This window comes from Euleptes europaea, chromosome 2 (genome assembly GCF_029931775.1).
Source record: "Euleptes europaea isolate rEulEur1 chromosome 2, rEulEur1.hap1, whole genome shotgun sequence".
NCBI lineage: Eukaryota > Metazoa > Chordata > Lepidosauria > Squamata > Sphaerodactylidae > Euleptes > Euleptes europaea.
This window is the reverse complement of record NC_079313.1, coordinates 141,626,734-141,650,827: the sequence shown is the minus strand read 5'-3', so window position 1 is coordinate 141,650,827 and position 24,094 is coordinate 141,626,734. Positions and strand designations below refer to the sequence as shown.

The 24,094-nt window shown below is 54.1% G+C and overlaps 1 protein-coding gene across 1 annotated transcript; it reads left to right on the top strand.

Moving 5' to 3' along the window:
• Positions 1-297: 297 nt before the first annotated feature.
• On the top strand, positions 298-21,012 carry LOC130473442 (protein-glutamine gamma-glutamyltransferase E-like). Its single transcript, XM_056844963.1, has 12 exons — positions 298-574; positions 776-1,018; positions 3,743-3,861; positions 4,087-4,215; positions 5,190-5,367; positions 7,193-7,328; positions 10,544-10,647; positions 11,350-11,595; positions 14,788-15,084; positions 18,832-18,992; positions 19,645-19,778; positions 20,865-21,012. Exons 1-12 carry the CDS (start codon positions 298-300, stop codon positions 21,010-21,012), a joined length of 2,172 nt encoding a protein of 723 aa, XP_056700941.1.
• The last annotated feature ends 3,082 nt before the right edge of the window (positions 21,013-24,094 follow it).

The following is a 24,094-nucleotide window of genomic DNA, read 5'->3' as shown; positions in this document are numbered from 1 at the left end:
AAAGCTGTGTGGCCCTAACCATGGCAGCATCCCAAACCAAGCAGGACCAGAACAGGCCCTCATGCCAAATGTCTCAGCGGGCCCCAACCGCTTGCTCCTTCTTTGTAAGAGGTTGGCATAGAATGAATGAAAGAACTTCTGTAACCAGTCAATGGGATTCAGGGGATTAACTTGAAGGTTGACCCCAACGGTCACCAGAGCTTGCAGGGGAGCTATGGTCAGCTTCTTTACCGCAAAGGAATCCCTAGGAAGGGGGGCCCTGGGCTACTCACCTGGGGGTGGGGGTGGCGTCTTCTCATGCAGGCAGGAAAGGGAGCCCCCTCCCTGGTCACGGAGGCTGCTGCGGGTGGAAGATCTGCCTGCTCTGAGTCTTGCCTCACCTCTTCTCCTCGCCTTCTTCCAGCGCTGAATCTAGCAAACATTGACTTGAAATGGAAAGAGAACACCCTGGCCCACCACACTGACCAGTACAGCACCAAGGAGCTGGTGGTGCGGCGGGGGCAGCCGTTTGCCATCACTCTGACCTACCGAGGAAGGAAGCCATCAGGGAACCTCATGTTTATCATGGAAACAGGTATGCTCCTCTTTCTCTCCCTCGTGGGCTTCCCTCTGCATACCCCTCTCCGCCATGATACAGGCCCTTGGATGTACCCATCAGTCAATCATTCAATCAATAAGTAACAGATGGGTGGACCTCTGGCCCTGGCATGGGAGGCCCTCTCGGCTTGAGAGGGTGTGGCTTTCCTCATGGCGCGGTGGTCTCCTTTGTCCTCAGGGGCCAACCCTGCTCTTCAGGCCAAGACACGGGTGGCCTTTGCCGTGACCCAGACTCCAAGCAGCGGCACTTGGAGCGCGGTCCAGACCTCCGCCGGAGCCAGCACGATGACGGTCTCCATCTCAAGTCCCGACAATGCCATCATTGGACGTTACTACCTCAGCATGACGACCGGCTCCGGGAGCAGCGTCCCCGCCGCCAGCCTGGGCACAGTAGTCTTGCTCTTTAATCCTTGGCTGAGAGGTACAAAATGAAGGTTGCCCTCGCGGTCACCCATGGGTGACTGCAGTTGGCAGAGCTGTTCAGAGCATTTTCTGCGCTCCGATTCAGCTCCGCTCCAGGCCTCAGGCTTCACTGGGACCAGTGGCAGGAAAATCTCTCTCTGCCTCTCTTTCTCTCTCTCTTGCTGTCTGGGGTTTTTTCCTGCTTTACTGGGGAGCCTCCGTTCCTGTGCTCTTTCCAAGCATCACTCTTTTGCCTTTTACTCAGGAGCAAAGGAAAACACAAATGGGGAATGGTGTGCCAGCTGCAGGCAGAACTAGGGCTGTTGAATTAAAAAAAATTCGGTATAGTTCAGATTCGGCTGAATTCGGCCCGTTTAGATTCAGGATATGCCGAAGTCCGAACTTTCCCCCTTCGGGTCCGTGCAATTCGGCGGGAATTCAAAGTTCGGGGGGAAAATTCGGCCGGATAAAGCCATTAAAAACACAACCGTGGCTTTCCACGGCTCGGGGGGGGCATTTTTGGGGGTAGAGGTCCCAAACATTCAAAGGAGCTTCAAAGGACCCTTCTTGCAAGACCCCCCAAGTTTTGTAAAGATTGTGTCAGGGGGGGCTGAGATATGGGCCCCGAAAGGGGGGCCCCCACCCTTAATGTGCATCTCTGAGCAGAGCTTGCAGCCCACACACAAAGCTCCCAGCCCCGATAGACAGCTGAGAAGTTTGCAAAGCAACCCAACTGCAAAGCAACACAACTGCAAAGCAACACAAACAAGTAAAGCAACACCTTTGCAACTGTGCAAAGCATGGAAAGGGACAGAGGCAGCTAGCTATGCATAAGGAGCAGGAGGGGGTGGAATTTCCCCTTTTGCATGGGACTCGGGACCAGGCAAATGCATTCTTTAAGTCACCATTTGAAAATCAGTTTTGAGCAAGCGTCAAAATAGACCTAATCAATCTTATGAATGAGGGAAAACCTGAGGACACATCTGAAGCCCCCTCTCAAACCAGGGAGAGAGAGACTCGAGGGGGCACACACCCCCAGGCAGAATGGGCGAAAAACCCCTTTGGCTTCCCCCACCCACCCACAGAAACTGCTCCCTCCCTACACACACACAGACTCTGCTTTTCCCCCCACACACACACAGGAGAAATATTATAGATTAAAGCCCCCAAAGGGGTCTTACTGTGGCTGTCTTCTGTTCCATCAGGAGGGGCTGGCCTGGGAGGACTGGGTAATCCAACATGATTCCATTTAAGCACGAGACGTTTTGCTCTGTGAGATGCATACAGGATTGGGTGATCCATTCATCCCAATAGGGAAAAGGGAAAAGAGGAAAGCCCATATCTCGGGGGGCCTTGACCCAATGTTTACAAAAGACAAGAAGGCTTGTCTGAAGCTCCACTGAAGGTTTGGCGTCTGTACCCCAAAAAATGTGCCCCCTGCAGCCACGGAAAGAGAAAAGGGGGGAGCCGATATTTCTGCCCCCACTGAACCCATCTTTACAAAACTTGGGGGGTCTCTTAAGAAGGCTTGTCTGAAGATATCCTGAAAGTTTGGGGGCTGCACCCCCAAAAAAGCACCCCTGCAGCCACGGAAATGGAAAAGGGGGGAGGGAAAAGGGGTGTAGCCCATATCTCGGGACCCCCTGACCCAATGTTTACAAAACCTGGGGGGTCTCTTAAGAAGGCTCGTCTAAAGCTCTGCTGAAAGTTTGGGGTCTCTACCCCCAAAAATGCACCCCCTGCAGCCTCGGAAAGGAGAGAATGTGCACAAGCACCCACACACACACACGAGGATTTCTCTCTCTCTCTCCCCGGCTGGGCCGCACATCAGCTGATTCCTCCAGTACTCAATCCTGACTGATTGGCCAGAAGAAGACCCAGCTTGGCCACCGATTGGCCGGGGGAGGAGAATGCTGTTTACTGACGGTTATGCTGCTTACTGACGGCCCTGAATTTGCCAGATTTATTCGTGAACTCCCGAACTCGCTGAATTCGGCTCCCCCGGTTTCCCGCCATTTTTTAGTTCGGTTTGTCCCAAACTAAAAACCGACGAATCAGGGAAAATTCGGCTGTTTTTCAGTCCGGGCCGAACCGAATCGACAGCCCTAGGCAGAACCTCTGTATAAAAGCCCTGCCCTCAGCCAGTCCATGGGGGGAAGGTTAGCCCTTCCTTCGAAACGGGGACATCATCACCATCATCTGGAGCTTTCTGATCAGTCTCAAGGGTAGCCCTATGTAGAGCAAGTACATTAGTGGAAAATGACTGTTGCATGGAACACGGTAGCAAGATCAGTCTGGGACAGGTGGGGGTCAGCTGCTTAGCCCGATGGAGACGGAGAAATGCCGTCTTAGCTGTGTGCATGCCCTGGGCCTCCAATGACAAGAAGTTATCCAAGGTCACGCTTCAGACTCCTGACAGGCCCTGCCTCTTGCAAGCATTAGGAGATCACAGGGTTGTGGCGTAGGTGTGCCAACCTCCAGGTGGAACCAGGGGACCTCCCAGAATTACAGCTCGTCTCCAGTTTCCCTGGAGGAAATGGCAGCCTTGGGGAGTGGACTGTACGGCATCATATCCCACCAAGGTTCCTCCCTTCCCCAAATCCTGCCGTCTCCAGGCCGTTCCCCTCAATCTCCAGGCTTTCCCCAGCCCAGAGAGGGCAACCGTCGGTTGGGGCTGGCAGCGGAGGCAGCTTTGTCTCTCCCACCCCGAGCTTCCTGGCAGAGCATGCGCCTTGTCTTTCAGGGGATGATGTGTTCATGGCAAACAATGCAGAGCGCAAGGAGTATGTCCTTTCCGAATTTGGTCTGTACTTTACGGGCAGTGTGGATCACATCACTCACTCGGGGTGGAACTTCGGACAGGTATGTTCAAGGGGAGGAAACAGACTTTGACCAAGGGAGAGGGAAGGGTTCTGGAAAGGGGGGTTGCATCTGTTGAAGTTAGCTCTCTGGTTTGAGCATCCCGGAGGACCCTGTCTCAACGGTGGAGTGTGTTTAGAAAGAGCTGCCTGGGCCAAGGATTTGCAGGCTGCAAAAGGCAGGGCAGGACTGGCTGCCTGGCTGACATCTTCCTCCCTCTGCACACAGTTTCAAAAGGGCATCCTGAACATCTGCCTGGCCATGCTGGACCGGAGCAGGAGCTTCATGCAGGACCCCCACAGCGACCTGGCTCGCCGCAACGACCCCAAGCACGTGGCCCGGGTGATGAGTGCCATGGTAAGAAGAGCTGGGGGATGTGGGGTTGCTCGATGCCTCATGCAGTACCCCCTTGCCAGCGCTCCCGGGGAACCAAGGAGAGGCGACCCTTCTCCACCCTCCCCTCTTCTTTCCACCCCTATGAAGGGAGGCCCCTCCTCACGGGAGCCAGGTCTCCCCAAGGCAGCCGCGGACCAGGCGCTGGCCTGCCAGCCCTGAACTAAAGGAAGTGAATGGAGATTCAGCAGCACAGTTGTGGGGGAGGGAGGGGGGAAGTTCAGGCCCCAAAGACCCCATCTCAGGAAGCCAAGAGAGAGACTTGGCAGGATGGCAGGATGGGGGGGGGTGGATTCCTCATGGTCCAAAGGTCTGTTCTTGGATGCCTTGCGAGGAATGCAGCGTTGAGACAACCTTCCCCCCCCCAATTACCCACACTGGTGGAAACAAGAACCAGGCAACGTTGGGGAGTGGGGCACAGTCTGAAGAACGGGGGGGGGATCCCATGCCCGAGAGGAGGTGGCAATAGTGAGGGAGGGGCTCTTACCCAGCAGGGGTTCAGGGACAGGTGCAGAGGGGTCTGCCTTTCCCCCTCCAGTCCAGCTGTGCTTTGCAGGCAGGGGGGTTGCTGAGTGAACTCTCTTGAAAGGGACGCCCCACAGATCATGGGTCTCCGCAGATGAGCAAATCTGAAGATGCGCCCTCTGCGCTGCACAGTTTCCCCCGGCTTCCGCCCCTGTTAGGGCTGGTGCCGGCAGGCTTGCCCTGGCCTGGCCCGAGGGGGGTGTCCAGCTATGTCGCCCTGGCAGAGGGGGAACGAAAGTGCCTGCAGAGCTTGGCATGAGTCACGGGGAGGAAGCCTCTTCTCCCCTTCTAGGCTCCTCAAGGGAAACGGCCCCAGGAGGGCAGAAACCCCACCAGACTGCCGCGGAGCAGCCGGGGGTGGGGGGCCCAGGCAGAGCTCCCCCACCCTGACCGTCTGCCTCGCCTCTGCCCAGGTGAACAGCAATGACGACCAGGGCGTGCTCTTCGGGAAGTGGTCCGGCGACTTTTCGGACGGGGAGAAGCCCAGCACCTGGTCGGGCAGCGTGGACATCCTCCGGCGGTGGAAGTCATCGGGCTTCAGGCCGGTCAAGTACAGCCAGTGCTGGGTCTTTGCTGGAGTACTGACCACTGGTGTGTCTCCTTCCTTCACCTTGTTGCCAGTGGGGGCCTTGGGTGCTGGGGAAGCAGTGGCTCCAGAAGGCCACGGGGGTGGGGGAGTCAGAGGTGCGGGCTGGGCCGAGCATCCTTGGGGGCCGGTTCCGCCCAGGAGCCTGGGCCCCTCTGCCTCGCACGCCCTCCTTCTGAGCAGGGGCCAAGAAGCCCCCAGGGCTGGCTCCAGCAGCCCACCAGGCCACCTCCTCCCTGCGGCGCTGCCTTTCTGCCCAGCGACTCCTTGCTGGCCGGTTCTCTGGCTCTCTCTCGGGAGGCCTCTGAGCCCTGGGAGGTTGGTGTTTGGTTGTTCACGCTTGTGATGCTCGCGTGGTTCTCAGCCTGCGTGGTGGACTTTCAGTGGTCCAGGGGCCAGCGAGGTCTTCCTCTGCATTCCCCCTATCCACCCCCAGGGTGCCTCCTGAAGGAGGCAGGGAGCTGAGAGAGAGGGGACAGGCGAGGAGCTGCAGAGGGGCCAGTGCTGGCTCAGGGCAACAGCAAGCCCCTCTCCTCCCCATACGGAAACTGCCCTTGGAAGCCAGCCAGGCAGGGCAGGCAGGAAGAGGGGGAAGGCCCCCCATCACACTGCAGCCCCTTCTTCCCCCCTGTTGCATTGCTACTGGGTGCCCATGGCCCCCCTCCCCTGTAACGGGAGGAACGTGATCCTGCCCCCAACATGGGCTCCAAAATGGTGAGCAAAGCTGGGCCTGCATCCTGCCCTGGTGGGCGCTGGCTGGTCCCGTGGCCGGTTGGCCTTCGCAACCACCTCCCTTTTTTCTCTTGCACGAGCCGGTGGGTGGGAAAGACCCGCGTGGCCAGCTGCTGACAGATGAAGCCAGGCGGTGCGTCAGTCTTGGCCCACCATGGTTGGCGGGGACTCGTGTGACTGGCATAGGGTTGCCAACCTCCAGGTGGTGGCTGGAGATCTCCTGCTAATACAACTGATCTCCAGCAGATAGAGATCAGTTCACTTGGAGAAAATGATCACTTTGGCAATTGGACTCTATGGCACTGAAGTCCCTCCCCTTCACAGACCCTGCCCTCCTCAGGCTCCACCCCAAAAACCTCCCACCGATGGCAAAGAGGGACCTGGCAACCCGAGACTGGCAGTGGCTCTCCAGGGTCTCAGGCTGAGGAAGGTCTTCCCCAGGGGCTGCTCCTCTTCTGCTCTCACCCTGAGCCACCGCCCCTCCCTGCCCGTGCCTAACCGGGTGGGGCTGCTGCAACCTCCCCCTTCGGTCCACAAGGAGGGGACAGACCCTAACCCTAACCCAAAGGGCTCCCAGAACTGAAGAATGCAAGAAAGGCCCTGCTGGATCAGACCCAGGCCCAGCAAGCCCAGCAGGCCGTTCACACAGCGGCCAACCAGGGGCCTCCAGGAAGACCACAAGCAAAGCGACTGCAGCAGCATTGTCCTGCCTGTGCTCCACGGCACCTATTATATTAGGCATGCTCCTCTGGTACTGGAGAGAATAGGTATGCATCGTGACTAGTATCCATTTGTACTAGTAGCCATGAATACTCGTCTCCTCCAGGAACATGTCCACTCCCCTCTTCAAGCCAGCCACCACCACATCCTGGGGCAGGGAGTTCCACAATTCAACTATGCGTTGTGTGAAGAAATGCTTCCTTTCATCAGTTTTGACTCTCTCGCCCTCCAGCCTCAGCAGACGACCCCGCGTTCTGGTATTACGAGAGAGGGAGAAAAGCCCCTCCCTGTCCACCCTCGCCATCTCCCAGGCACCCTTTGCACCCCACCAAGGGAGGGCCAGTCCCAACAGCCTTTCTCTCCCTCTCTCTTGTTTAGTCCTCCGGTGCCTGGGCATGCCGACGCGCATTATTACGAACTTCAACTCTGCCCACGACACAAAAAAATCCCTCACGGTGGATGTCTACGTGGATGCTGAGGGAAACCCTCTGAAGAACAAAGGAGACACCATCTGGTAAGTGGCCTCTTTCTGCGTGGCTCTGGCTACCACAGGGATTCTGTGCCCACAAGCAGGGCCCAGCGGCACGGCCAAGGAGAGGGAGGGAGGGAGGCTCCACAGCTCATTGAGAAGGGTCTCTCCAGATGACTTTGGCTCCATGACCCTTCAGCCCCCGAGGCCGCCCTCCCCCAGAAATCCACCTTCACCCAGGACTCTTTTGGGGCACTTGAAATAATGTAGCAAATGCAAGTGACCCCCATCTGATTTATTCGGGTGCAAGGGAGCGTGCAGGGTACCCCTGGGCTCATTTGCTGGGAGATGGCATTTCCCTCTCTGAGGAAAAGAATGCTTCCGTCCTCCAGGCAGGGCTGGCGTTGGCACAGTGACCGTACGTGTGCCGCAGGGGCTTGCCCCGGATGCTGCTTGCAAGGTGGCTGGTGATGCCCCCCACCCCTGGCTCATGCCGTTTTTCATCTCTTTCTTCTTCTTTTTTTATTCAGTCATCTTTGGGTGATCTTGCACAAGGGAAGGGCAGGAACATTCGCCTGCTGTTTTGCAAAGCTTCCGTTGAGTGCGGTTCCACTGAAACTGCACAAGTCTATTGCTGAGGCCTCAACTTCTTGTCAGCCCTTGTCTGCCCCCAGCGACCCTTCCCTTAAGAAGCCCTACTGGATCCGACCATTGGACAGTCCAGCTCAGCATCCTGTTTCCCACAGTGGCCAACCATTTCCCGGGGGGGGGGGAACAGGGGCTGAGTCCCTCCCCTGCTGCTGCCTTTTACCACTGGTATTCAGAGGCTGACTGCCTCTGAACATGGAGGTTCCCTTTATTCACCATGGCTAGTAGCCACTGATAGACCATCTGTCTAATCCCCTTTTAAAGCTGTCCACCCTTGTGGCCGTCAGGATGTCCTCTGGGAGCAAATTCCACTTTTCAAAAGAGCCCTTTTGGCCTTCCTTGACTTGGGTCATTAACCATGCAGGCGTTCTTTTAGACTTGGCAGCACCTTTCCTAACCTGGGGGATTCGTTCTGTCGGGGAGGCTTACTGCACCATTAATTTACTCCAAATTATTAGCGTGGTCGAACTGTGTGGCTTGGCTGAGCAGTCAGATTTCCCCCACGCACCTTGGCTAAATTCATTGCTGTATTTACAACTGCCTGTCTGCACTTTCCCCCAGGGAGCGTCGCATAATTCATGATGTCATGGGTGTGCGACAAGTTCCCCTTCCCCCCTTTTTACTTATTAGCAAACTTCACCCCGGCAGCCGGCAGCCTGGGGACTGCATCTCCGCTCAGACCCCCTGCTGTCCCTATAAAAATGTCCACAAGCACATACAAATTGGGACAAGCAGCGTGAGAAGCCGGGCAGAACTTGTATAGGAGGGACAGTGCAAGACCAAGCAAGGAACTCTCTCCCGTTGCTGCCACCTTCGTTTGAAAACTGCAGTCCCACAGTCTTCCCTGTTCAGAGAGCTTGCATAACTGCTCTCCAAATTTCTCTGCAAGTTTTTTTTTTAGTTCACTTTAGGCACAGTCGGGTGCCTGAGGATTTATTTTTTAAAAAGCTACACTCAAAGGGACAAAAGACTGCCCAAAGCAGGAAATCATTCCCATCTTACCTTGGGGATATTGCACTGGGAGAAAACGGGGGTGGGGGGGACGGGGAGAGAAGAAACTGAAACAATCATTCTACTGCGGCCAGAACAAAAGCAACAAGTACAGCCTCCTCCGTAACAACAGATACAAAAGAGACTGGCTGGAGAATGGGTCGCTTCTTTGCAGGCTTTAAACACCATGCTTGACATCCTGATCCCTTTTTTAAAAAAAGAAAAGGAACGATCCAATATTACTCCAAGTGCTTTAAAAAAAAAAAAGTCTCAGAAAATGGCCACCGGAGGGAAAGGGGAGGGGACATGTGGGCTACACAGTGGGTGTGGGCGGCAGAGACGCGGGGAAATAAATAGCGTCTTAAAGCTATCTGCACCTCAGGGGAAGTCGTCTGGGAAATGGAGAAAGGAAAAAGATCGCCTTATAAGCATTTCTGGAAACCACGTGGATTAAGCGACAGCGAAACGGTTCCACCACCAAAGGGAGGGGGGAAGGTGCGATCGTGAATCAATAAAACATCTCAACAAACGTTTCAAACAGTGAGTGCATTAGCCCTTGGGGTTTCAATTGGTGTGGTTTTAAATAGCCTCTGAGCATCCTCTAGGGATCTGAGTCTCTTTGTGTTTCCTTTTCAGCTTCCTTTTAACAATTGTCCTCATTTTTGCAAAGTTCCCTCTTTTGAAACCAAATGTTACAGTTTTGGACTTCAGGGGTAACTTTCTCCCGTTGACATGAATGCTGATCTGAATAGCACTGTGGCCACTTGGTGACCAGTTGGTGCCACAACCTCCATGTCTCTCGCCAGGTGCTGAGCCGCGCTCAGAACCAAGTCCAAGATCACGACCCCTCTGGTTGGCTCTGTGACCAGCTGTTCCAGGGCACAGCCATTTACGGTGTCTGGGAACCCCATTTCTAAAGCCTGACTCGAGCACAGGGTTACCCAGTTCACCCTTCCTGGCCTCCAAGCCCCAGACTCAACTTGTAAGCCCCCCACCCCCCGGGCAGGAGACTGTCTTTCTGGATCCTCCTAGACTTGAGTCCCGGAGCACCTAGAGACCAAACAAGATTCCCAAGGCATCAGCTTTCAAAGGTCACAGCTCCCTTTGTCAGGTACAAGTCGCAGTGGAGACCACTGAGCCCTGATATCCCAGCCAGCAGGTGCTAAGAGGAGAGGAGTCACAAGGAAGGGAGCTCCAGAGGGCAGGCCGTGCCGGTCTGCAGTAGAACAGCTAACTGGAGCCCAGCAGCACCAGAGAGGCCGGCAAGGTTTTGGGGACAGGGGCTTCGGAGAGTTCGTCCTTCTCCCTTTGTCAGATACAAAGAAGGGAGGATTCTCTGCATCTCATCTACCACACTGCACGGTTGAGACGGCGAATGGGTTCAAGGTGTGTGTGGGGGAGTCAGCTTCAGCTGCTGGACTGTGGCTACGTGGAAGGTGCTGGAGTAGGAAGGGGGCAGTCTCCTCCCCCCGCCCCCTCTGCTGCTGCTGTGATGCTTCTTCCTCGGGCATCGCTGGCTTCCTTGGGATCTGTTTGCTTTGGGCACTTAAGCTGGCTGAGAACTGGCTGGCTGCCCCCCGTGGAAGGCTCTTTTGGGCTCACCAGCTCACGCTTGCTTGCAGGAACTTCCATGTGTGGAACGAAAGCTGGTTTCTCCGACCTGACCTGGGCCCTGCATTCGATGGATGGCAGATATTAGACGCAACACCACAGGAGAGAAGTTCAGGTAAGGGGAAAAAGCTTTGAGTTTGACCTAGGCCAGCTTCTGGCATGGGTGCCATGTGGCAGAAATGCCCTCCGCCGACTACTGGGCATTCCCAGCACTCCCACTTGCCTGGCTTCCAAGAGCCAATTCACCCTTTCCTTTGCCAACTTGGCTACACAAAGAACACAGCATGACGGGTCCACAGGTACATGTGATGATGGGACTGGGATGTGCGCACTGGAGGCACCAGGGTTTCCCCGCAATCCTCCCGTGACTGTGGTTCCTCTGGCAGCACAGAACCTGCGGGTTGCTCTTCCCACTCGAGGGTCTTCCTGTGTTGTGTTCCTCCCTGACCACCACCCCCCTTGGAAGATCACAAGAAGAGTTCTCTTGGATCAGCCCAAGGAGGGCCCCGATAGAGCATCGTCCAGATGCCCAAGGAAGCCCCCCCTCAGCAGAGACTCAAAGGCCAAAGCCCCCCTGCTCCTGCTTATTCCCCCCCAGCTGCCTCCCTGGCTGGGTCTCCTCCTGCCAAAACCCAGCTAGGCTCGGGCCCATGGCCGTGCCCTGCGAGCACTCCCGGGGAACTGCGAGAAAGAGCCGCCCTTCCTTTGGGCCAAGGCCCTCATTCGCTCCTCCCCACTAGCTACTTCTCTGGTACTGGGGGTGGGGATTCCACCCCCCGTTTTTCTGCCCACGCACCCTCTTTTCTGAACCCCGCAGGCATCTTCCAGTGTGGCCCAGCTTCTCTGACAGCTGTCAAAGAGGGATCCGTGGAACTGCAGTATGACGTCCCCTTTGTCTTTGCGGAGGTCAATGCGGACCGCATCAATTGGACATACAACCCATCCACAGGAGAAACCAAGAGACTTTACACAGACACCAAGGATATTGGCCAGTACACGAGCACCAAGGCCGTGGGCAGCTATGACCGCGTGGACGTCACCAGCAGTTATAAATACCATGAAGGTAAGGTGAGCCCCCTCCTCCTCCTCCTCAGACAGGTGGGAATGCCTCCTGGCTCAATGCCAAATCTGGCTGCTGGACTTTTGCCCCCTCGAGGTGCCCTGCTTGGGGCTGGGGGGGTGTCTTATGACACCCTGCACCCCTTCCAAAGAGGGTCTGTAGCCGAGGTCGTCCTGCAGGTAGAAGCAGAGTCACCAGGATATCAGGGTGGGCAGCTCAAAAACGCTTCCAAACTGTCTCTCATTTTCATAGAATCATAAAATTAAAAAATTGGAAGGGTCCTAAAGACCATCCAGTCTGACCCCTTGCACCATGCAGGATGAGACCTAAAGCATCCCTGACAAATAATCCCCCAACTTCCTCTTAAACACCTCCAAGGATGGAGAGCCCACCCCATCCCTAGTCAACCGATTCCACCCCTGAACCACCCCTATTGTTAAAAGGTTTTTCCTAATATCTCGCCAGTGTCTCCCCTCCTATAATTTAAACCCATTATTACGAGTGCCCCACTCCACTACCAACTGAAACACCCCCCACCTGCCTGTAAATGACAGCCCTTCAACAGAGTCATCATATCCCCCCAGGAGGGAAGCCGAGGTGTTAGCTAAATTGCTCGGTTATGAATATTTATATGGGGGAATAAGCAAATCAATAACCGGCACTGGGCAGAACCGCAGGATCTAAACCTGTGTCTACGGGAGTCTGTTCCGAGGTTCAAAGAATAAGGCAGAAGCAATGGAATTAAAATTAAAAGTTTACTTGATTATATGTTCACACACAAACAAAACAGATTCTTACAAAAACACACTCAGAGCCTAAGAAATAAAGGTAGTAGAATAGAGACGTTTGCCAATGTGGCCGTTTCCCTTTGAAGAGGGGGAATACTATACCTGATCCTGTAGAGGGTGTCCAGGGTTCCATGCGGCTAGAATGCAAGAAAAGCGGGGGCAAGGGAATCCCGGGGCTCGGCCAGCGAGATGGAAGGGTATCGTGGGTGGGCTGGGCAAAACCCACCCCAACAGAGATACAGAGAGTATGAGAGGGGAAAAGGAAGGTAGCTTATGGCTGTCAGCGAGGGCATGCAATCGAGCCCCGGATAACAAGCTCTGTGTCCTTCCTCCCCCCAGTTCCTAGTCCCGTGGGAAAGTCCCTTCAGTTTGGGAGAAAGGTGTTATGGCCAGAGGCTCTGATGCCTCCATTTCAAAGTAGTCTTCCTATTGTAAATCTACTCTGATCTCAAGGTGTGATTTTACCGGAACCCTCTCTGAGGGAGAGAGCTCTGATGTTTTACATTTCAAAGCCGTTACATGTAAACAGTTCCAGTGTGTGCATCCTATAAAACTGAGTCTGACAGGCTGAGAGCGACCCCAGTTATACTCTTTTTGGGGTGGGGGATAATGGGATTATCCCCTCGTGGTTCCCATGGTGAACAATAGGTGAATGAGACCTTAATGGTCAGCTGCTCAGGTGTGACAGGGGGGCAACTGAGACAGGCTAGCTAAAATCTGTGGCTTGCGCAATTCCGGGAGGGTCAGGAGACGATTGCTGATGGGTTTATTTTGCTGGATACAAAGGGGCGAACAGCGGTGTCCAGGAGAGTCCTTTCGCAATGCCAGAGGGGCGATCTTTCCTTGCTGATATCAGGGAGGCTTCTGATGGTTCATGAATCATGCAGATGACTGGGTGGTGCTGGCTACGTGTCTGGTGGTTCCTTGCGAAATGGCTTCTACTGGACACTCGAATGGAGTCACAGGAAAATGGATTCACTCTGGTTCACTCGGAGGGGCCGTCCTGCCTGTAGTTCCTTCATGTCTGTTTCGTGGGGCAGTGCGTGATCCCTTCCCTTTGCGCTTGGGGGTTTGGCACACGCCAGGAACGATGGCGACATGTGTGTAGGTGGGTGCCAGATAGCACAGTCCAGGAGATGGGAACTGTTTGGCTACAGAGGAGGAGCTCTGCAGCAGCTTGTGCCCCTCGGGCCAGCCAAGCCCTGGCCAAGAGCGGCCTACAGGAACACCGCCCCTCTCCCTTGGTGACCACAGGTGCTACAAACGTGGCCCAGAGGCTAAGAGCCGGAGGGACCGTGGCGTCCACCTTACCATCAGTCCCGTGGAGGTGGAGTCCTCTGGCCACAGCAGCCAGGAGGGAGGCTACTCACGTGCAAGCCCTGCTCTCTCTCTCTCTCTGTATCTCTCTCTGTCTCTCTCTTGCAGGCTCTGCTCAAGAAAGGTCTATCTTTGAAAAAGTCTTTGAAAAAGACTTTTGCCCCCTCGAGGTGCCCTGCTTGGGACTGGGGGGAGGTGTCTTCTGACTCCCCGCACCTCTTCCAAAGAGGGTCTGTAGCCAAGCTCGTCCTGCAGGTAGAAGCAGAGTCACCAGGATATCAGGGTGGGCAGCTCAAAAGCTCTTCCAAACGGCCTCTCATTTTCATAGAATCATAGAATTAAAAAATTGGAAGGGGCCTAAAGACCACCCAGCCAGACCCCCTACACCACGCAGGATGAGACCTAAAGCATCCCTGACAAATAACCCCCACCTTCTTCTTAAACACCTCCAAGGAGGGAGAGCCCACCCCATCCCTGGGCAACCGATTCCACCCCTGAACCACCCTTATCGTTAAAAGGTTTTTCCTAATATCACGCCAGTGTCTCCCTGCCTGTAATTTAAACCCATTATTACGAGTGCCATCCTCCACTACAGACTGAAACAGCCCCCCACCCTCCTCTAAATGACAACCCTTCAACAGAGTAATCCTATCCCCTCCCCCCACCCCACCTCCTCTTCTCCAGGCTGAACGTTTCCTGAGTATTTCCTGGGTAGGGGTCACTGGGGAGTGGGGAGGGGAGGGGAGGTAGTTGTGAATTTCCTGCATTGTGCAGGGGGTTGGACTAGATGACTCTGGAGGTCCCTTCTGATTCTATAAGTCTATCTGCCCTGGAGGGGAGTCGAGGAGGAGGTCTGCAGCAATTCGTGCCCGCAGGCCAGCCAAACCCTGGCAAAGAGCGGCCCACAGGAGCACCGCCCCTTTCCCTTGGTGACCACGGGGGCTACAAACGTGGCCCAGAGGCTAAGAGTCAGAGGGACCGTGGCATCCACCTTACCATCAGTCCCGTGGAGGTGGATTCCTCCGGCCACAGCAGCCAGCAGGGAGGCTACTCACGTGCAAGCCCTGCTCGCTCTCGCTCTCTCTTGCAGGCTCTGCTCAAGAAAGGACTGTCTTTGAAAAAGCTCGTGCAAAGCTGAATCTGAACACGATGAGCTCCACAGCCGCAATGCCGCTTCCTCCAAAGCCCAGCGTTTCGGGGAAATTCAAGGTGGAGCACACCCCGGAGGTGGGCAAAGACGTCTACTTGGCCCTGAAGCTCACCAACCACGCTTCTGAGCCGAAGACGGTGGAGGTGCACATGACAGCGTGGACCATCATCTACACGGGGATGCCCATCCATGAGGTCTGGAAGAACACCCAGTCCGTGACCCTGGGCCCCCAAGAAGGTGGGTAACCTTTCAGGCACGTCCCAGTCCCCAGGTCACACTCCCCGGCCAGCCTGGCTGGCAACGGATCGGCTGCTACACCACGCGCCTTTTGCAGAGGGGCTCTTGCCCATGAGGGGGGGTGGCTGACACTGGGGTTTTCAGAGCAAGCACAAAGCAGACACCCTCTCTGTCTCGTGTTCTTCTGGCGAGTAGAAGGACGGGAAATCAGCCACCGTCAGGAGGGGTTCCACCAAACCCTGTGGATGATAAAGAAAGTAAAGATGTTTTGCTGCCACGGGGAGGGGGCACGGTCTGGTGAAGTATTTGCACAGTATTTGGGGACGGAGGAGAGGCTGGAGGTGTGAAAGGGGGAGGGCAGGGAGAGGGGAGTGGTGGCAAGGCTGGAGATGACCCCCCCCATGCGGGAGCCAGAGCCAACACACCTGCTTCTGCACACTCACACACACACCCCGCTTGCCCATCTGGAATGAAACGTGGTGAAGACCCCTCGCCCCACTCCCAGCTTCCACCTTCTCTGCACCCCTGGAAACAACCCCCTGCCCTCAGTCGCTTGCCGCATTCAGCCCACTCCGTGCTCTCCCTGCTGGTCGCCCCCTCTCCGTCTTCTCCCTTCTTCCTCAAACTCTGCCCTCTTCACTCACCAGGTAGTTCAGCCCCCTCCTCAGCCCTCGTGGGCTCCCCTCCCCCTCTCTTACTCAGCACAGACCAATACCTCCCCCCGCCCCGCTTTCCTTCCAGAGGGTCCTCGGAGGCCTCCCGCCATTCCCATTACATCCCTTCGTCAGGCAAAGTCCTCCTTGGCCACGCGCTCTCTCTTTCTCCCTGACCTGCTGCCTGATCCTCTCCACCATAAGGGCCAGTGTGGAGTAGTGGTTAGTGGGCCAGGCTAGGATCCAGGAGACCCAGGTTCGAATCCCCACCAGTGCATTGGAATCCTGCTGGGTGGCTTTGAGCTCGCAGCCAAACCTACCTCACAGGGTTGTTGTAAGCTTCTTTGGGCCATCTAGTCTCTGCTTTAAAACCTCCAAAGAAGAACAGCCCGCAACATCCCGAGGAAGCCTGTTCCACTAAGAAACTGCTTTACCTGTCGGAAAGTTCTTTCTAACGGCTTACGCTTTCGAGATGAAGCTCTTCTGTCGGGAGATGGTTTGCACCTCACGAGGGTAGGAAAATATGTTTTTGATGAGAGCCTCTTAAACCTGACAAGGAGGGCTTTAAACTCAGTCCTATGGGGGAGCGAGACAAGAACTTAAAGCCTAGCATAATGACAATAACTGGAGATGAGAACAGTAAAGATTTGCGGGGAGTGCCATGTATGCGAGGAAACATAAACTTGCGGGTAAGTTCAGAAACGAAAACCTCGGGGCACATAAGCCATGGAAACAAGCAGGAAGAACTCGAAGCCCTAATACAGGAAGAGATTTTGACCTAACTGGCATTACTGAAACCTGGTGGGATGTCACTCATGATTGGAATATTAGGATTGATGGGTACAACTTGTTTAGAAGAGACAGACAGAGAAGGAAGCGGGGAGGAGTAGCATTGCGTGTCAAAGATGTGTACATTGCGAAGAAGTACATGAAGCTGTGCGTGGCAGTTCAGTCGAGAGTCTATGGGTAAAATTAAAAGGAGTAAGAAATAATGATATTATGGTGGGGGTCTGCTATCAACCACCAAACCAGGCAGAGGACTTGAATGAGACACTCCTAGACCAGATTACGAAGTTCTCAGAGAGACGGGACACATTGGTCATGGGAGATTTTAATTACCCGGATATCTGTTGGAAGTCCAACGCTGCTAAAAATGCAAGATCCAATAAATTCCTGACTTGTCTTGCTGACAACTTCCTATTCCAGAAGGTGGACAGGGAAACAAGGGGGTCTGCTATCTTAGACTTGATTCTCACCAACAGGGAAGAACTGGGGAGAGGAAAACCTGTACATAGTCAGACATGTAGGCTGGACTTCAAAAGAGCAAATTTTAACAAACTTAAACTTATGCTAGGTAGAATCCCATGGTCAGAAATGCTTAAGGAGAAGGGAGTTCAAGAAGGGTGGGCATTTCTTAAAAATAAAATACTGAAGGCGCAATCTCAAACCATTCCTATGAGAAGGAAAAATGGGAGGAGCCTAAAGAGGCCAGGGTGGCTCCATAAAAAGCTTTTTATAGAGCTGAGAAATAAAAAAAATTGTAACAGGAGATGAAGAGAGGGCAGAACTCTTCAATTCCTACTTCTCAGTCTTTTCTCGTGAGGGAAGTGGTGCTCAACATGGCATAAACAGAACATGTGATGAGGGAAGGGATTTGCAGCCTAGGATTGGCACTGGGGTAGTGCACATCTTCTGGGCATGGAGTAGGGGTCACTGGGGGTGTGGAGGGGAGGTAGTTGTGCATTTCCTGCATTCTGCAAGGGGTTGGACTAGATGACCCTGGTGGTCCCTTCCAACTCTATGATTCTTTGGTTCTATAATGTTGAGCCGAAAACTCTTTTGATATAATTTCAACCCATTGGTTCTGGTCCAACCTTCTGCGGCAACAGAAACCAACCCTGCACCTTCCTTTCTATGACAGCCCTTCATGTACTTGAACATGGTTATCATATCACCCCTCTCAGCCTTTTCCTCTTCAGGCTAAAAACACCCAGCTCCTTCAGCCTTTCCTCATAAGACTTGGTCTCCAGACCCCTCACCATCTTCGTTGCCCTCCTCATGTTCCAGCTTGCCTACATTCTTCTTAAATGGTGGTGCCCAAAACTGAACACAGTATTCTAGGTGAGGTGAGGTCTAACCAAAGCAGAGTGAGACTCTAGGTGAGGCCTAACCAGAGCAGAGTGAAGCGACACCGTTGTCCTCTCTTCCCCATGCCCTGACTCAGGATATCTCCTTTCTGCCTCCGCCCTGCTCCAGGGGAAGTGGCAGGAATGACAATGGGAGTAATGTCTGATCTGGAGTAAAAAGGGTCCTGCTTGGGTGCTCCCGGAGGGCGACTGGGGCAGCAAGAGGGGCAAAGGGAGAAGGGGGCAGATGCCCTCCTGCTGAGCCCCCGTGACGTGGCTGGAGCACGTGGCCAGGACTGCTTGGGGGCCAACGCCTTGGGTCCCTGTTGGTCTGTTTGTGGGCATGCATCTCTCTGTCCAGAGCAGGACGACGGAGGCTGCCTGCCTTCTTGGTTGCTGGGCACATAGGGATCCCCCGTCTTCCTACATACCTCCGCACCTCTGTGCATGCAAAGCCCCGTGTGCCATCCAAGCATGGAAGGGCTGGATGGCAGAGGAGGAAAGAGGTCTCCTCCTTGTGCTATTCCCACCAGCATGGGGGGAGGTGAGAGGACGAAGAGGGGGCCGGGCCTCTCTGTGCCCCCTGACATCGAAGGGTTGCAAGAGATCCACTGGAAAGAAAGAAAGAAAGAAAGAAAGAAAGAAAGGAAGGAAGGAAGAAAGAAAGAAAGAAAGAAAGAAAGAAAGAAAGAAAGAAAGAAAGAAAGAAAGAAAGAAAGAAAGAAAGAAAGAAAGAAAGGGAAGCTTGCATCAAGCACCCAAAGGGCCTGGCCCTGGACACGGGTGGAGGAGCCCCCCCCCCGAGTCCTGCCAGTCATTCTCCCCCCCCCCCCCCGTGTTTGTAAGACTCACGTGCATGTAAATATTAATGGAACCCCCCAGCAAAGCCTGCCCAAGAGAGAGGCAGACAGACCTTGGCTGGCATCGAGGGCCTCTCTCGATCCTGTCCTGCTCTCCTCTTCCTCCAGAGAAAACCTTCCCTGTCAAGATCACCTACAAGGAGTACCACCAGTACCTGACGACAGACAACATGATCCGCGCCACAGCGTTATGCCACATAAAAGAGGGTGAAGGGGACATCCTGGTGGAGCGCATCATCGTCCTGGACAACCCCAGCCTCACCATCAAGGTCAGTCCCACCCCACCCCACCCCCTTGCCTGCACGCTCCGGGCCTGCCACGTCCAGGGGAAATACTGCCGTGAAGTCTGGAGCAGCACGGGGAAGGGGGACAGAGGGAAAAACTGGGGGAGACCTCTTTCTCCAACCATCGCCAACAGGCACAGGGGGCAGCAGGGGGACCCCTCCAGGCAGAAAGTGGGGGTCACCGTGCAGAAGTGGCCAGTGGCACTTTTTCTGGGCATGTCCCGGAACAGCATGTGGAGCAGAGGTGCCAAGTGAGGTTTCTGGGCAGCCCGCAGGGCAAGAATGGCCCACTGCAGCCATGTCGATTTCTCCTGCCGTCACCTGCAAGCTCTGCGCAGGAGGCTCCAGAGCGCTTGGCTGGCTCTGTGCCTCCCCCTGAGAGCTGCTTCGCTCCCGCAAGAATCTCCGAGGGCCAAAGAATCAGCCCCGGCAGCGGGGACGGAGGAGGCGTCGTTGGGCTGTGGGGAGTGGGCTGTGGGGGGCCCTTGTGGCCCTCAGAGGGGGGGCCGGGTGCCAGGAGGGCCTCGGCGTGCCTGAGCCCTGCCCCCCCCCGCCACCCTGGCCTGTCTCCGTTCCCCCCCTCCCCGCCCCGTGCTGGGGTGGTGCTGAGAGCCGTCCTCTTTTTGCCTCGGGGCAGGTGCTGGGCCAGCCGAAGGTGAATGAGCTGGTGGCGGTGGAGGTGCTGCTGACGAACCCGCTGGTGGTGGAAGTCAAGGACTGCGTGCTGCTGGTGGAGGGCAGCGACCTGCTGGCAGACAAGCTCAAGCTGGAGTGAGTACCAGGGCGTCGGGTGGCCAAATCTGGGGTGGGAAATTCCTGGAGATGTTTGGGGTGGCGCCTAGGGAGGGCGGGTCGTGGGGAGGCGGTGAACCTCAGCAGGGCACGATGCCGAAGAGTCCACCCTCCAAACCGGCCGTTTCCTCCAGGGGAACTGACAATCTCCATAATCTGGAGATGAGTCGTGATTCCGGGAGAGCTCCAGGCATCACCTGGCATCTGGCAACCTGAGCAGGGCGTGGGAGGCCCCACCTTCCCGGGCCACGGTGACCACGGGAGAGGGGAGGGGCTGTGTTTGAAGAAGGCTGCTTGCTTCTTTGGCACCTTCCCAAGGGCCAGGCTGCCCTTCCCTAGCGCACAATGCCAGCCTGAGCACGGGCAGCCCTTGGCATCACAATGGGCGTCTGTCTGCCAGGCCAGCCAGCATCCCTTCCCAGTGCAAAGCCCTTGACAGAGGGGACCGTCAGTCATCTGTGGGCCTCCTGCCATGCTGGAGATGGACTCTGCCCACCTTCCATCAAGGTTAAGCGTGCAAATGAGGAGAGGAAATGTGGGCTCTTGACCCCACACACACACACGTTCCAGGTAGTCGGGCCTGCCTGCGCAGGAGGCCTTTGCCTTTCGGAAGCCCCCTTGCTGCTGCCCAGCAGACGGGGCAAGAGAAATGCAGGTGTGCCTTGCCAGAGAGCCGCCTCAGCGCTTCTCATCCTCTGGGGCCAGGCACGAGATCAGGCCATTGGTGCCCCCCCAGCCTTGCAAGGCTGACTCCCCCTCAGACCTGCGGCCACGGCCTTTCCCGGCCCTGAAGCTTTCCTGCGTGGTCCGCATGCGCGCCACCCCTGGCCCTCCACACAGAGGAGCATTTTGCCAGCCATGCTCTGGTCCCAGGCTGGTGTCTCTGTGGCAGAGAGAGAGAGAGAGAGAGACCCCCCCCCCAGACGGCTCAGGTTCTGTGGTGACCCCACAGCGGCTGCTCAGAGGGGGCTGAGAAGCAGGCTGGCGGGGCTGGACGCCACAAAGGCTGGCTCTCCCCCTCTGCCTGATCCCGCTTGACCTTCCGCCTTTGCTCTTCCTTCACAGCGCACCTCCGCTGGGGGCCAAGCGGCAGGCCACCGTCCAGTTTGCGCTGACCCCCACCAAGGCCGGCACCAAGCAGCTTCTCGTCAATTTCTCCTGCGACAAATTTCACGACGTCAAAGCCTTCCAGACGCTGGAGGTGGCGCAGTGACTCTGAAGCGCCCGGCGGCCAGGCGGCAGGGGAGGGGGCCACTGTAGCGGGCTAGTCATACTTTAGTCAAACTGTAGCCTTAAAGGATATATATTCATGCAATGTATGTTAATCAAAAGCTAGATTTCCTGGCAGTAACTGGCAAGTAGAAAAAAACCCAGGCCATAGCGTCACTCAGCAGTAGGAAAATCCTGGGCTTAGAGCCAAAAGCCCTGGCTGTAACATCAACATGCAGATCGCAAAGCCAAAAAATTACCCGTTTGAATCTTGGAAAGCTGCCTGAGTCGGTGGTGCTTGACTTGCATTGGATTCCCTTTACAAGGTGCTTCCGACACCTTTTTCTAGGATTTTGTCACCTTGCCATGAGTGATGGGCTTAACATGGAAGATCTGACTATATCCTTATCGACAAACCTTGCCTTGGGTCATATAAAGGACCTTGTGAGGTGCGAAAACAGGTGAAAAGGATTGAATTCTTGTTTTGGGAAAGAAGGAAGACCCTTGAGAAGGTGCCCTAGGTACAACCACAAGATTAGATTTCCCATGAAAAAGAGTATAAGAGGGGGCAAAAATTGTTTAGAATTTGGAGATCTCTCATAGGTCTCCCGTGCGGTGGTGGTACGTACAATTGTATTTTGTGCACATTGTGATCTGTACTCTGTGCAGATTTCTGAAATAGCCTGTTGTGTGACTCTGCCTAAATTCTGTTATACTCGGTCTTGTGTTTTGTTGCTTGCTTTTAAATATACTGGAATAAGCAATAAAAATAATCTTCATGATTCAACAAGTGGCCTCTTTGCCTTAGATCACTATTTCTATTAAGGTACCATACTTGCCAATACAATCTATAGAGCTAGCCATCAGTAACGGTACAGAGACCATTTCACCACTGCTGTGGCAACCGACACTTGAATACTCCACCCGTGGGCGATGGCGCAGGCGCCGCAACCTTGAAATACACCCGGTCTTCTTTTGCCCTCATGGTGTGACCTGATGTCGTATTCTTTTGACACCTAGAATCATAGAACCATAGAGTTGGAAGGGACCACCAGGGCCATCAAGCCCAACCCCCTGCACAATGCAGGAAATTCACAACTACTTCCCCCCCACATCCCTAGTGACCAGAAGATGGCCAAGATGTTTCTATGGACTGACTGAACTCGCTGGCTTTCTTAATAAAACTTTTAAACTCGCGACTACGTCTGGAGTGAAGTTCCTTATGAAAGAAACGCAATGAAGTACTGCAGCTTGACACCTTGGAAGTTACACTTTGCCACATCTTTCATTGTGAGACAGTAAGGGAGATTAGTAGTATCAAGACATTAAAACAATATTTAAAATATAAAGGTAATGTCAGCTCTGGGCTCACCAGACAAAGCCCACAAATCGACTTCTAAGCAGGTCTTCCACAGAAAGTTGATTTATTAAGAAATATACAGCGAGTAACAGAAATTGACTTGGAAATCGTCAAGGATACTAATGGGGAAAATACTGAGGGTATAGGAGATACATATAAAAGTGAACTTTCTGGACTACTACTGGTTGCTACGGCAACCCACAGATAGCCCTTGTTCCCAGGGAAAGTCAAGACAAAATAAAACCAGAGTAGAACAACAATTCGACCTTGAAACGCCACCTGGCTCCGCCACGGGATACCAGGCCGATTCTGACAGGTAAGTTACCTGACGGTGAAGAATGGAAAGATAAAATGATGGAATACACAATGGCCAAAATGACTTACATGATGAATATAACTGAAGAGGAAACTCTTGATCAGTTTAGTGATAAATGGAAACTGTTTTATACATACATAGAAACTGGTGGCTGAAAACAGTGATTATGAATATTATATGTAGGCTTGTTCTGTCTCTAGTAAAGTCAAAGTTATAAAAATGGGTTAACTAGTTTTATGAAGCCAAAATCTTGCAGAATGGAAGTTTAAAAAGTTAAATGATAGCCTGCTTACTTAGTTGGAAAAAAATTAGATGCTCTATTTAGGTTATTGTTTTATATATATCTATATATCTTATTTGCAGATGGACCCTTCTCCTCTTTTCCTTCTGTATCCTTTATATAAACAAACAAACAAATAAATAAATGAAAAAAAAAGAAAAAAATATAAAGGTAAGGAAAATATTCAAACAATTCAATATAACATATGAACACACATAACAATACAACCAGGGAGGAAGGCCAATAACAGTTGGGGAGGGGACTTGCCAAACAAAACAAAACAGTGTGACTCCTTTGAAGATGCCTGCCACAGCTGCTGGCGAAACGTCAGGAAAGCAAATACCAAGACCACGGTTACACAGCCCGGATAACCTACGAGAACCCAAAAACAAAGAAAAGTCTCCACTAGGTGGCTCCAGACAGTGACTGGAGGAGACAGAGGAATCTTCCTGGGGAGACAATTGCAAGAGGGAGAGGAGGCAGGACCTAGGATTGCCAGCTCAGGATGCAGACATTCCTGGAGATTTGGGGGTGGAGACTAGGGAGGATGAAGTTTGGGGAGGATACAAGGCCATTGAGTTCACCCTCCAAAACAGCCATTTTCTCCAGGAGAACTGCTCTCTGTGATCTAAAGATCAGTTGTAATCCAGAAGATCTCTCCTAAGCCTCAGGTGCCCCAGGGATGGGTGGGCTGGACTGGACGCCTGGAGCTAGGATGGACTGTGTGAGGCCTTGACAGGGCGACCCGCTTCCAGCTGAACCTGTCCAGAGGAGGGCAACAAAGATGGTGAGGGGTCTGGAGACCAAGTCCTATGAGGAAAGGTTGAAGGAGCTGGGTCTGTTTAGCCTGAAGAGGAGAAGACTGGGGGGATATGATAACCGAGTTCAAGTATTTGAGGGGCTGTCTTATAGAGGATGGTGCTGAGTTGTTTTCTGCTGCCCAAGAAGCCCGGACCAGAACCAACGGGTTGAAATTAAATCAAAAGAATTTCCGCCTAGATATTAGGAAGAATTTTCTAACGGTTAGAGCAGTTCCTCAGTGGAAGAGGCTTCCTCAGGAGGTAAGCTCTCCTTCCCTGAAGGTTTTTAAGAAGAGGTTAGATGGCCATCTGTCAGCAATGCTGATTCTG

What these genes read in the sequence shown, in the direction of transcription:
- LOC130473442 (XM_056844963.1), top strand. Translation starts at nt 298, where the DNA reads ATGCAGGCAGGAAAGGGAGCCCCCTCCCTGGTCACGGAGGCTGCTGCG. An exon ending in CTTTAATCCTTGGCTGAGAG is followed by an intron (nt 1,019 to 3,742) that starts GTACAAAATGAA and finishes CTTGTCTTTCAG; the next exon opens with GGGATGATGTGTTCATGGCA. An exon ending in AACAAAGGAGACACCATCTG is followed by an intron (nt 7,329 to 10,543) that starts GTAAGTGGCCTC and finishes GCTTGCTTGCAG; the next exon opens with GAACTTCCATGTGTGGAACG.